The sequence below is a fragment of the Cokeromyces recurvatus genome, assembly GCF_025118155.1.
Source record: "Cokeromyces recurvatus strain NRRL 2243 chromosome Unknown BX663scaffold_1, whole genome shotgun sequence".
Lineage (NCBI taxonomy): Eukaryota > Fungi > Mucoromycota > Mucoromycetes > Mucorales > Mucoraceae > Cokeromyces > Cokeromyces recurvatus.
Genome location: NW_026251387.1, coordinates 276,469 through 288,499, shown reverse-complemented (window position 1 = coordinate 288,499; position 12,031 = coordinate 276,469). Strand labels below are relative to the sequence as shown.

Below are 12,031 nucleotides of genomic sequence, written 5' to 3'. Positions count from 1 at the left end.
GGGGATGTGAGCTGAACAATTATTAATTTCAATGCCATTATAAAACCTTTTTTTTTTTCACTTAAACTTTTTTTAGAAATAGTTTTTTTTTTTTTCTTTTTTTTAAAAAAAAAATGCCAATTCTTTCAGTTGCATCTACAAATAATAACACCAACGATGTTATTTCTACAAGAGTTTCCAATATGCTTATAGAAAAGCCCCAGCAAGGCTGTTGTTCCATAGATAATCCCTGCTGTAAGCATTCCATCATCAATAAAAATGATGATAAACTTGATGCAACCAACATCAACTTGAATAGCACTGTATCTTCTTTGACTCAAGCTAACCAAAAAAAGAAAAATACTTCCTTACTTTCTCGTAATGAAAATGAATCTTGGGTGGATATTTCTGATAAAAGATTACACAGTACTCGTTTAGGTGCACTTTATGATGGCTCTCGTTTTAAAGGTGTACAAAAATGTGGAATTAGTAAATATAATGTGGTTGTTGATATTCAGGTTATATATATATATATATGTATATGCATATGCATATAAAACAAAAAAAAGAAGGGATTGAAACTAAATGATTTACTTGTTATATAGCACGTTGACATAAATGAAAGTAAAATTAGTGGATATCTTAATATTGAAGGGCTTACAAATGAGTGTCCTGAATTAACGGTATACTTGTACTCATTATGCATTATTATTATATTGAGAACTCATTCATATTTTACCTATAGACATTTTTTGTTGGGGAGATTATTGGTCCTAAATATCCATTTTTAACGAGAAAATGGCAAGCACAACAATATATTGATGCTTTACATTGGGTAAGAGAGAAATAAAAGAAACAGAAATTATGATATTATTTAGGCGCTCACTTTTTATTTATTTATTTATAGGGTAAATTTCCTTCATTTGAACCTTATATCGATGCTTTTAATGAAGATGATTTTACATACGATCCTTTTGAAAGTGACTTTATCTATATGAGATGGAAAGAGCACTTTTTAGTACCTGATCACTGTGTTAGTAATATTGAAGGAGCGAGCTTTGCGGGATTTTATTATATTTGTTATCAAAGATCAACTAATGAAATCAAGGGATTTTACTTTTACCATAATAATCCAGAATGGTAAAAGAAAAAGAAAAGAAAAGAAAAAGAGAAAATGATTGTATTAATGTATAATAATAGGTTTCAACAATTAATATTGGAACATGTTGAAGAACGTTCGTTTGGTAGTTTTGAATTTCGTTGATTTTATACCTTTTTATATTCTATTGTAAATAATATAGTAATGAAGAAGAATGTACATTTACCAAATAAGACAGGATTGTTTAGTTAGTTTTGTGACAGTAAGAAAAGGAATAATAAAACTGGAGCAATTCATTTTGATTTGCCTAACAATCATGGCTATAATAAATTGAGGGCAAAGGCATATGTAAATTAATAAAATTATGATATATCACTATAAAGTTGTAATAGTAGGCCATTATACCTTCTTTCTTTTTTTTTTTACCGGGATAAATTAGCTTTGTTTATGGTGAATTAAAGTCAAAAGTAACTCCTTTATTAATTTCTAAATCTTTGTAGTATTAAATTAGTAGAGATTTTATCATAAATATTATTTGATTCTTCATTTTATTTTATTTTTTTTTCCAAAATAAAAAGTATAGCATAATAATCTATGAACAGAAATAATAAACATAAAGGATAAAAGATAAAAAAATAAAAAATAAAAGGGACATGACTAACAGACATCAAGAAGATATATAAAGGACAGTTTAATAAACAAAAAAAATATTATACGCCCAAGAAGTAAAATAACAGATGATCTGATACAAATTAAGCATTGGGCAGAAGGGCAATAAAAATGATATCTTAATAACACCTTTTTTTTTTTTTTTTTTGTTCTACTTTCAAACTGATAACGTTAGAAGATTAGGGTTGAGTGCAAGCTGATCATGTATTCTTTTACCAAAGGATTTAAGAAGAGAAAACATGGCTATTACAACTTGGTTGAAATGTTTTGGGTGCTATTCTTGTGCCAGCAAACGCTCTCACATAGTCGCTACCTTATGAGTTGTTGTAGAATAGCTTGTATATTTATTTTTTATAAGTTAAGCTAGACATAATTCAGCAGCAAGTTTTTTTTTTTTTTTGATTTTTTATCGCTTAATAAAAGGCTGTTGTCGTTTAAAGTAATCCCCAAATCATTATACGATATTCAAGAACCTGTCTACTTTCTCATTACTTATTCCTCCTTTTTTTTTTCAAACGCATCAGTATCTCTACCTTTTAAGATGTAATTTCCATAATTATGTCTAAACTCATTTGGCGTTTCCAGTAAATTAGGATTAGCAAAGTTCAATAAAGCATAGTGCTCATTCAAATCATTTTCGATATGTGTACCTGTACCCTTCTTTGTACTTGTAAACTATTTAATTTATTCATTTATTAAAAAATACCAATTTGACACTATTGTAAATATTTTGTGTAAGAAATGATAAGAATAGAGTTCTTTTCTTGACTTGCTTCCCCCCCCCTCCAGCTTTTAATAGCTGCATTTTTTTTCTTTTTTCCTTCATTTCCTTCATTATCTCTTGTTAAGAACTAAACACATATTCGGCCAGAATTATAGATAACTGTTAAAAATATACCAAATGTTATTCACACACACATGTACATAAAAGATATATATATCACCAAACTCATTTGCCCGATTTTTAACAGAATTTAATGATTATCTTCTGAATGGTGGGCTTACCAATCCTTTCTGATTGTTAAAGTGATATCCAAAACAAGAGTAACACACTAAAGTGCTTTATGTATCCCTATTTCTTCTGCTATAATATAACTATAAACATGAGAATTGGCTTTACCAATAGCACATAAATATAAAAATTGGATGGGTCAATGTACTCTATTTAAAGCAAGATCGATTATCTTTTTTTTTTTTAAAAAAAAAAATCATGTATTGTAATATTTATTTCTTCTTGAATAGGTTGATTATCAGGACTCCAACAGAACGACAGGCTCCCTCAGCTATATGATTATAAAGTCCTCTAATCAAATGACCCGCCTTTTTTTTTTTCTTCTTTTCGAATGCCTCCTAATGTCTTTTGTTTACCAAATTCAGTTAATTTAGGTATTTTTTATTTTTGATTCAAAACAGGATGTGCATTATAACTCAAAAAAAAGGCAAAGGCAAAGGCAGCTTTCAAGTAAGATTATTAAAAATAAATTTTATTGTTTGTTTTGGGGGTCTTTTGTAAATAAAACATGTATTTCATACGATGGAGGTTTTTTTTTTTTTATACTATTTCTTTCATAAAGAAAAAAAAACCAGGATATAGTAATACAATATCCACTCCTGAATATCTCCTTTTAGACTGATTATACTCATCTTCAACAAGCATTGAATTGTAAAATTATATTATTAAAGAAAAAAAAAAGAAAAAAGAAAAAGGAGATCTCTTTGTTAAGCTGATTCAATCAGTGTGATGTTTGTATCATACATGTTCTTTATAAAGCTTACTTATTCAATGAAAGTTTTTGAACAAAAACTCCTTTTTTTTTTTTTTTTGGTTAGTACAATAAAATAATTTCAAACTATTGATATTTTGATTGGGCAGTTTTTGTATTATTATTACTATTATTATTTCGTAATCAATGATAAAATCTGTAAGCATTGTAATAAATCATATGGCATGTCTGTGTATACATATGAAGATTTTTCTTCTTTTTTTTTCTGTTCCTTTATTTATTTATTCACTTTTTTTTTTTTTACTTTTTTTTTTCCTTGTAAATAAATATCAAAGTTATATAATTACAGTGTAAATATGGGACAAGCAGCTTCGATTACATTAAGTAATAAATCAAATATATTATACGACATAGACGATTTTACAAATAAATTTCAAAAGGCTACATTATCTACTATGACAGTTCCTATGGTGATCGTTGCATTTCCTATCTTGAACGCTTACAAGTTTAGTGAAACTGAATATACTGGCGTCAAGATAGTAGATAGTGCGATTGGTGGATTGTTAGGAGTGATTGGATGTAATAATTAATAGATAAATAAATAAATACTTGTATTTATCCAATCACCATTATTCTAATATATTAGGGCCTTTATCCCCCTTTGTTGCCTTTTGGTCTGTATATGAAAATATGTTTAATGAAGATCCTAATAAATTATCTGAATTATCTGAAGAGGCAAAAATTCAAGTTAGAAGAGCCATTGGTTTAGATTATGATAGGTTTTATAACGTAGCTATTGTAGGAGCTGCAGGCACAGGCAAGGTTTGTATGTTATTATGCATGTATGCACTCTTTACTCAATTACATTCATATGCATATGCTATAGAGCTCTCTTGTAAATGGTATTCTCGGTTATCATGACACAGATCGTTACGCAGCAGTGATCAATGAAGCAGGAAGTACAATGTTAAATGAACCTAGAGGTTATAGACATCCGGATTTAAGAAGAATGGTATTATGGGATATGCCAGGTGCTGGTACAATGACACAGAGCCAGACCACCTACTTTGAAGATAATTATTTGTATGCATTTGATTCATTAATTATCGTTACTGCAGAAAGGTACAAGTGATCATATTAGTCATTATATATGTATATTCTTACACATGTATAGATTGCAAGAAATTGATTTAAATATTGCAGCAAAAGCACAAGAGTATCATATTCCTGTTTTAATTGTCAGAAATCGTTGTGACCAAGTAAAATATACATTTCTTTATATTTGCATATACATATACATATATATATATCTGTATAGATAAATGGACTGTACATAATTTAATATATAAATCTTCTTAGTCCATACATTCAAAACTTACAAGATATCAGCAACAACAAAATAATTTAGATGAAAATACATTATGGGCAAAGGCAGTAGGAGAACTTGTAAAAGAAGTAAGAAAGACGGTTTATAAACAATTAAAAGAAAACAAAATCAGTTCAAGAAAACTATTTTTAATATCTGCTTGGAGTTTAAGAGAATTTATGACAACTATAACTCAACCAAGTTATTTAAAGCAAGATGTTCGATTAATTGATGAACAACGTTTTATACAAGCATTAATGGAAGCTGTTTTAAAGAAAGGAAAAGGAATTCGACAAAATAATAATAATCCACAAATGGACAGTGGAATAATTACTTGATTTTTAATTTAATGGTAATAAAGCTGCTGCAATCCTTCTTCCTTCTTCTGCTAATACATTATATGTAGCAGCTGCAAGTTTCTATCATCATATTTGATGCATTCATCATTAGACATTTTTTATAGTTACTCTTTTTTTTTTTTTTTTCCAACTTACTGAGTTCATTTGATCTACTTGAATTCCTAGTTTAAAAAAATATTGTCTTATGTGTTCTGGTAAAGGTGAAAAATCTTTTCCTGTACCAAACATTATTAATTCTGGTCTAGGTGATATGAGCTCAAATATTTTAAATGCTTCTAAATTCCAATCTTTCATTGGAATATGTCCTGATTGTGTTCGAGGTGGCGCATTCCATAAAATCGCTGATCCATTCAACAAGATTAAAGGCTGTTCAACTTTTACATTATTCGATAATACAAACCCCTTTTTTGTGATAATTTCAATACCAACATTAGGCCCACGATCAAACATGTTGTTAAAAGATGCTAACATGCTACTCGGTATGGCATTTGTGGCTGGTTGAGGAATGGCTTGATTAGCAATTTTATGTCGTTCAACTTTGGCTTGTTCCCAATCTTCGTTGTTACTTTTATCTATTTTACTTGATAAATATCGTTGTATATTATTTGCTTTATTTTGCCTTTGAAGAACGTAGCTCCATTGTGGAATTGAACGAAGCATGATTTTATATTTATACAGAAAATAAATTTCTGGGGTAAAAAAAAAAAAAAAAAAAAAAAAAAAAAAAAAAAAAAAAAAAAAAAATACCTTTTTAATTCGGCTTTATTTAGTAAATTTGGGAAAATGAATTTACATCTAGTCTATTAAGATTATAACTATTCGAAATAAATAGATAATGATACTGATACACGGTAAATGCATAAATCATTCGTAGAATAGGGTTGTATATTCATACTAGTAATGCAAATAAATGAAAAAAGGACTGTTATTCTGTATGAATAATTTTTAAAATCGAAATATGTGCAATTGAAAAAAAAAAAAAAAAAAAAAGTATAAAAACTAGCAAAAATATGTCTAAAGGAGCATTTGCATTTACATTTACTACGTTCTATACTAATGATAAATAGTTACTCTATTTCAATAAAGTATGTCTCATGTAATATAAGGATTTATTATCTGGTAGGTTATCGGTCTATTATTATAGATTATTTTATTAAATAAAATAATACATACATACATATACTTTACATTATGGTACAAAATAAAATAGAATCTTCAAGAACTATTAGAACTCTTCTTTCGAGTATAAGAGGCTGCTCGAACAGCATCCTCCAGATCCCAATGAAAAAATGGATATCTATCAATAGGAAGACCCCTATCAAGTTGCGGATGATACTCTATATATTCATCACCATCCATATTAATTACACAAGACATACGACTACAGTTAGAGACACTAGCAATTGGGTGTTGTACAGATTCTGTTACTTCATATTGAACTTGTGTAGATGTAACAGATGAAGTCTTTGAAATAATAGATAAATCGATTGCACTCTTGACTATCTTTTCATTAGTACATGAAGTAACAGACTCTGAACATTCGTTGTCTAAAGATCCTAATGGTGATTTTTGGCAACTCATGGGACTCTTTCTATCGTTTACATTATACTGGGGACCATCTTGATGAACAGGGATAACAGGTAATAATTCACCGGTACGTGGCCCACGACCCGCTTGGCTACCAAAGCCTCCTGTGATAAGAGCGTTACGAATAGCAGGGCTAGCAATACTGGCAAAATGCCATTCAACTTCATTACCAACATAACGATTAATCGATAATTTGAGATCTAATAAAGTCTGTACACCAGTTGAATCTAAATGATTAATAGCAGAACAATCGAGAACGATAGCATGAAGCCTTGGTAACTCCTTTAGCTCCTCTTCCTCATTCTCTCCCCTCGCTATTCTCCTTTGATTCTTTTTTTTAGAAGCCTTTTTGACGACAATAGAGCGACGATCGTTCCAGGCTTGTTCACCTTTTGTTCGAGGTATAGATGCTCCAGAATTAAAGTTATCTTGGATATAATGCATAATTTTATCTGAAATGAAACCTGCGTTAGGATATGTTAGGGATTCATCAAAACGGAAAATGACAAGACCATCAGGTGGGGGCTCTACTAAGTGGCTTAATGTTTGATGATCTTGTCTAACATATATATAATGTCGACTACTATTTTCTTCATGACGACTACTACTTTTCCCAACAAGATTAAAATCATACCCTTCATTGCCATTAGGGTTATTTAGATGACAGTCAGCTGTTGAAGATTGAACTGGGATACGGCCTAATACTGCATAGCGAGGTCGAGCAATGCGAAGAAGCATAAAAATAATGGATAAAGCGACAGAGATATAGATGCCATATTCAACGGTAGTGAAGAATGTAATCGCAACAGCGGCAATAAAAGTAAATAGCTCAAATGGATTTACTCGAAATACTTGGCGTAAAAATGTGGGTCCAGATACAAGATCTGCGACGGCATGAATAATAATGGCGGATAAGGTTGCATCAGGAATATAATAAAATGCAGGTGTTAAGACATAGAGACAAAGAAGTACAACAAGAGCTGCAAAAACACCATTTAAAGGTGTTCTAGCGCCACTTCGTGCAGTAATGGCTGTACGCGAAAATGAACCAGTATTAGAATATGCGCCTATATATAGAAAGTTATTAGCGATATAAACCAATATATATATATATATAGTAGATGTATAGGTTTGAATTACCGAAAAAGCTTCCAATAACATTAGTTGCACCGATAGCAATAATCTCTTGATCAGCATCAATTTTATAATTATTAATACGACCAAAAGATTTAGCTATAGCTATATGTTCTAAAATTAAAATAATGATAACAGAGGGAAGTGTGCTGGAGAGTTGTGAAAGAAGCTTGACATCGATTTTTGGAACATTCATGGCAGTAAACCCTGAGGGTACATCTTTCAATATGTGAATAGGGCTAGAAGACCGATTGATATTGATCAAGAAGGCAATCAATGTGCTAAAAATAACTAACAACCCATTTCGCATTATATTAGCGAAAAAGAATATTTTTTCATATTTAGGATATCTTTTAGTAAGACAATTCGTTCCCCATCTAACTGTATATAGCCAGAGAAGACCCATTAATCCAAATGCAGCGTCAAGTTGAGTCTCAGGTAAATGTTTGAAAAAATTTCCAAAAACAAGATACGCAGAATCATGCGTATTTACACTACTTATGCCAAAAAGCTTAGGCCATTGCCCTATTGATATAGTAATACTGCTTCCTGTCATAAAGCCTGCAATAGCTGGCCCAGGAATAAAGTCTACTAGAATTCCAAGTCGCACAAGTCCGAGAAATAATGCAATAAAGCCACCAAATAAAGCCAATGTTAACGCTACTTGTGGACCCGTAAAATCACCTGTCATTGTTACTTTTGATATCGTTTGACCCACCAATAGAGACATAACAGCTGTTGGTCCAATACTAATATCTTTGGAGGTACCGAAAAGACAATAAAGACACAAACCAACAAATGAAGAGTATAATCCATATTGCTAACAAAACAATATTTAATACCTCTTTTTTTTTTCTTTTTTAAGTTCTTTATTTTATTTTATATATTTATTTACTGGAGGCAAATTGGCAATTTTGGCATAACCCATTCCTTGAGGAACTGCAACAATACCGACTGTAACACCAGCAACAACATCTGATAATAACCAAGTTAAATTATATCTATAAATCCAATAAATAATCGGCAGTAAATTCGAAACGTATTGCTTCATGTAAGGTGGTATTTTACGAATAAACTGTTTCAACTCTTTTGTATATGAGATTGGTTCATAATCGAGCAAAATTTTACCATTATACATCTTTTTTTTTTGTTAGAAAAAAAAATGCAACAAAGGAAATATCAATTATTTATTAAATACGTTTAAAAGAAGATTAATAATACTAAAAGAAGATAATATGTATAAATAAAGAAATTTAAGGGATAAACAAGGAATAATTATATAAATATATAAATATATATAAAAAAGGGGAGGTTAGACGTTTGGAAGTTTAAAGGAGAATTAAGGTATTTTGTTTTTTTTAATTTAAACGTCGTATGTCTAGATCCACGTATGATGATGTTTCGCAACAAGGCATCAAAGCACGCAATCATAAACTTAAGTTATTGATCATTTATTAGAAACAATTGCCCAATAAAATCTTCAAATATTTAAATTAAAACTCAGGAACTAAATGTAAAGCATCATGTATTCCTACATTGCAAACATATCAATATCTATTTCTGACCTGTTTCTTAGTTTCATGATTTAAACCCCTCCGCTTATTTGGTGTTATAGTTTTTAATTAAATTTACAAAAATCATGGAATATATAAATACATCTATATTTTTTATTAGCGCGTGTTGGTTAATAAACCTGGAAAATCTTCAATCAAGATGTACAAGTCTTTTACATAAAATACTTGATAGTTTATCCTAGGATTAACAGCTTGTGAATAATTTATACTTTAAAACTAAGAGAATTATATAAAGCCTTAGTAACTAAAAGATTATGGCCATTTTGCACAAAATATAAGAGGTTATATACAGCTAATAAATGAAGAAAGAAAAAGAATATTTATAAGAGGACATATATTTAAGTACCCAATATGTATATATTCATATATTATATAAATTGAAATGGTCAGTATAGATTCATTTTGTAAGGCTTTAAATAAACAATGAATAATACATTAATGATGATTAGGATTCTTCTTGTGGATATCTAAAGTATAATACAAACAAAAAAAACCCCCCCGTGTTTTAAAGATAAAAATAAAGGTATAATTATAGTAAACATAAGGCTGTACATGTCTAATATTCATTCATTAAGGAGAGCTATCATCAGAAGAAATGCTGATATTACTATCACCAGCAATTGGTACTGAAGTAATTATTGACGATGATAATCTTGGACTGGATAATTTGTCTATATTTGTATTATATTGTGGTATCAGCTTATTGTGTGTAGGAGGATCTTCCATTAAGGTTAACATTGACTGATTTTGAGTTCTGGAAGTATTTGATGGGCCTTCATTAAGTTGAATAGAACTAGTAAATGATGAATAATTTTTATCAGAAATTAATACAGGTTCTGTAGAAGATACAACATGACGGATACGATTTTCATCATAAGTATCTAGTGTATATGCACTGTAATGCTTATTTTGTTTGTTATCAATATTATGAAATGAACGCAAAAATGCTTGACTATTGAGACAATTAGTAGTATCTAAACCTCTTTTTGTATTAATATCTTGATTTAGCTCCTATTATTATTAATATATGTGAATTCATGATTATATAATATAACTTCTTTTTTTTTTTCAAATGTTATAATTTACTTTTTGACAACTGGCACATTGAGAAGTATGATGTGTACTTTGATAACCATCATTTCGTAATGCTTCTACCAAAAGTGTTGATTCAATAATTTCAAAATATACTGTAAATGCCTATTTTTTTTTAAAGTTTCTGTTTACAATCAAGATAAAATATATAAATAAAATTTACATCAGAATGTTCTCCTATGAACATAGTTATCTTTAACAAGTTCATAGCTAAATTAACGAGAAAAGTGAATGCTAGACAAATCAACGATTTTTGAGCAATACGCTCAATAGTTTCATTTCGATAGCTTATTAAAGATTTTGATGTATGAATATGAATGAAAAGTCTATTAAATTATTATCAGATGAATGTTAAATGGGAATACATTTATTATGTTTTATATACCTTCTAACAAACATGCCACTTAAAAATAAATTTGCAAGAGCATCTCCAACAAAATTTAAAATAATAACACCTTCACCCCTAACATATATAAAGTTAAATTCTTGTCATTATAAAAATCAGTCTTTCTCTTTTTTTTTTTTCTTATTTACCATACAGCCCAACATTGCGAGCCAGATTGAGGAGCTTCTTTTATGATATGTTGTTGTATGGTATGAAATGCGAGTTCATAAGGCCAGTCAGCTGCTCTTAATCCAATTAATAAAACACTAATAATTTTGATCCACCGAGAATACTGATCCAGTTCAAGTATAATTAGTCTCATAAACATAACGATATAAAATAAGATGTAAGCTATATTAGAAGCAATTGAGATAAGTATAAGTATATATATATATATATATCTTAATTTACATACTTATATGCCAAAGTCTAATATATATATATAGAAGGAAACGAACTAATATTAGTATTATTATTATCATTATTATATATTATTTCTTTTTACTTACGATATTAGTAACGGAAAATAAGCGCATGTTTTTTATTTCAAAGAGTGGAATAAGGCCATATAAAAATCGATGAATAAGAAAGACGGTAACTTGAGCGAGATTGACTAAATGTCTGAAATATATACATATATATAAGCTACTTTGGTTTACTCGAGTTATATTATTTATTACATTTTTCCTTTAGTTCTTTGATACTGCTTTAAACAAATAGAAAAGTTTCTACAACAAACAAGTACAGCAATCCACATACCAATAAGATTAAAATTATTTACAACTTTAATCCCATATTCTGATAATTGAATCATTTATATTACAAGAAGACTAACATATATAAGAAAAAAAAAAGAGGAAGAAGTAATTAAAAAAATAATAATTTATTATAATGTGAACATGATTATTATAAGAATGGTTTATTATAAGCTGTGATAATAAAGGAAATTATGTAGGTTGCACGATAAAAAAAAAAGGGATTTGACCTTACCCCACATTTGTTCTTTAGAGAGAATAAAACAAATAGAATAGAGAATTGATATACTTTAAAAAGAAAAGAATAG

At 29.1% G+C, this 12,031-nt stretch overlaps 4 protein-coding genes across 4 annotated transcripts; 2 read left to right on the top strand and 2 right to left on the bottom strand.

The window, feature by feature from the left end:
* The first annotated feature begins 50 nt into the window (after window positions 1-50).
* On the top strand, window positions 51-1,544 carry BX663DRAFT_491225 (vacuolar import and degradation protein-domain-containing protein). Its single transcript, XM_051525029.1, has 5 exons — window positions 51-497; window positions 585-662; window positions 725-814; window positions 887-1,119; window positions 1,180-1,544. Exons 1-5 carry the CDS (start codon window positions 114-116, stop codon window positions 1,241-1,243), a joined length of 849 nt encoding a protein of 282 aa, XP_051387522.1. The 5' UTR covers window positions 51-113; the 3' UTR covers window positions 1,244-1,544.
* A 2,382-nt stretch (window positions 1,545-3,926) lies between these two features.
* On the top strand, window positions 3,927-4,813 carry BX663DRAFT_481863 (P-loop containing nucleoside triphosphate hydrolase protein; the record flags this gene model as incomplete). The annotated part of the gene is made up of 5 exons (XM_051524383.1): window positions 3,927-4,050; window positions 4,118-4,293; window positions 4,358-4,593; window positions 4,646-4,730; window positions 4,790-4,813. The coding sequence occupies 5 exons, from the start codon at window positions 3,927-3,929 to the stop codon at window positions 4,811-4,813; spliced, it is 645 nt and encodes a 214-aa protein (XP_051387521.1).
* BX663DRAFT_491216 (NADH dehydrogenase 1 alpha subcomplex assembly factor 3) lies at window positions 4,708-6,116 on the bottom strand. Its single transcript, XM_051525028.1, has 3 exons — window positions 5,967-6,116; window positions 5,332-5,890; window positions 4,708-5,256 (listed from the first exon to the last, which is right to left on the bottom strand). Exons 1-3 carry the CDS (start codon window positions 6,062-6,064, stop codon window positions 5,179-5,181), a joined length of 735 nt encoding a protein of 244 aa, XP_051387520.1. The 5' UTR covers window positions 6,065-6,116; the 3' UTR covers window positions 4,708-5,178.
* Window positions 6,117-6,411: 295 nt separating this feature from the next.
* Window positions 6,412-11,504, bottom strand: BX663DRAFT_481861 (sulfate transporter family-domain-containing protein; the record flags this gene model as incomplete). The annotated part of the gene is made up of 11 exons (XM_051524382.1): window positions 6,412-7,850; window positions 7,924-8,737; window positions 8,813-8,892; window positions 9,611-9,682; window positions 10,100-10,502; window positions 10,578-10,688; window positions 10,747-10,909; window positions 10,969-11,046; window positions 11,118-11,260; window positions 11,380-11,397; window positions 11,478-11,504. 11 exons carry the CDS (start codon window positions 11,502-11,504, stop codon window positions 6,412-6,414), a joined length of 3,348 nt encoding a protein of 1,115 aa, XP_051387519.1.
* Window positions 11,505-12,031: the final 527 nt, after the last annotated feature.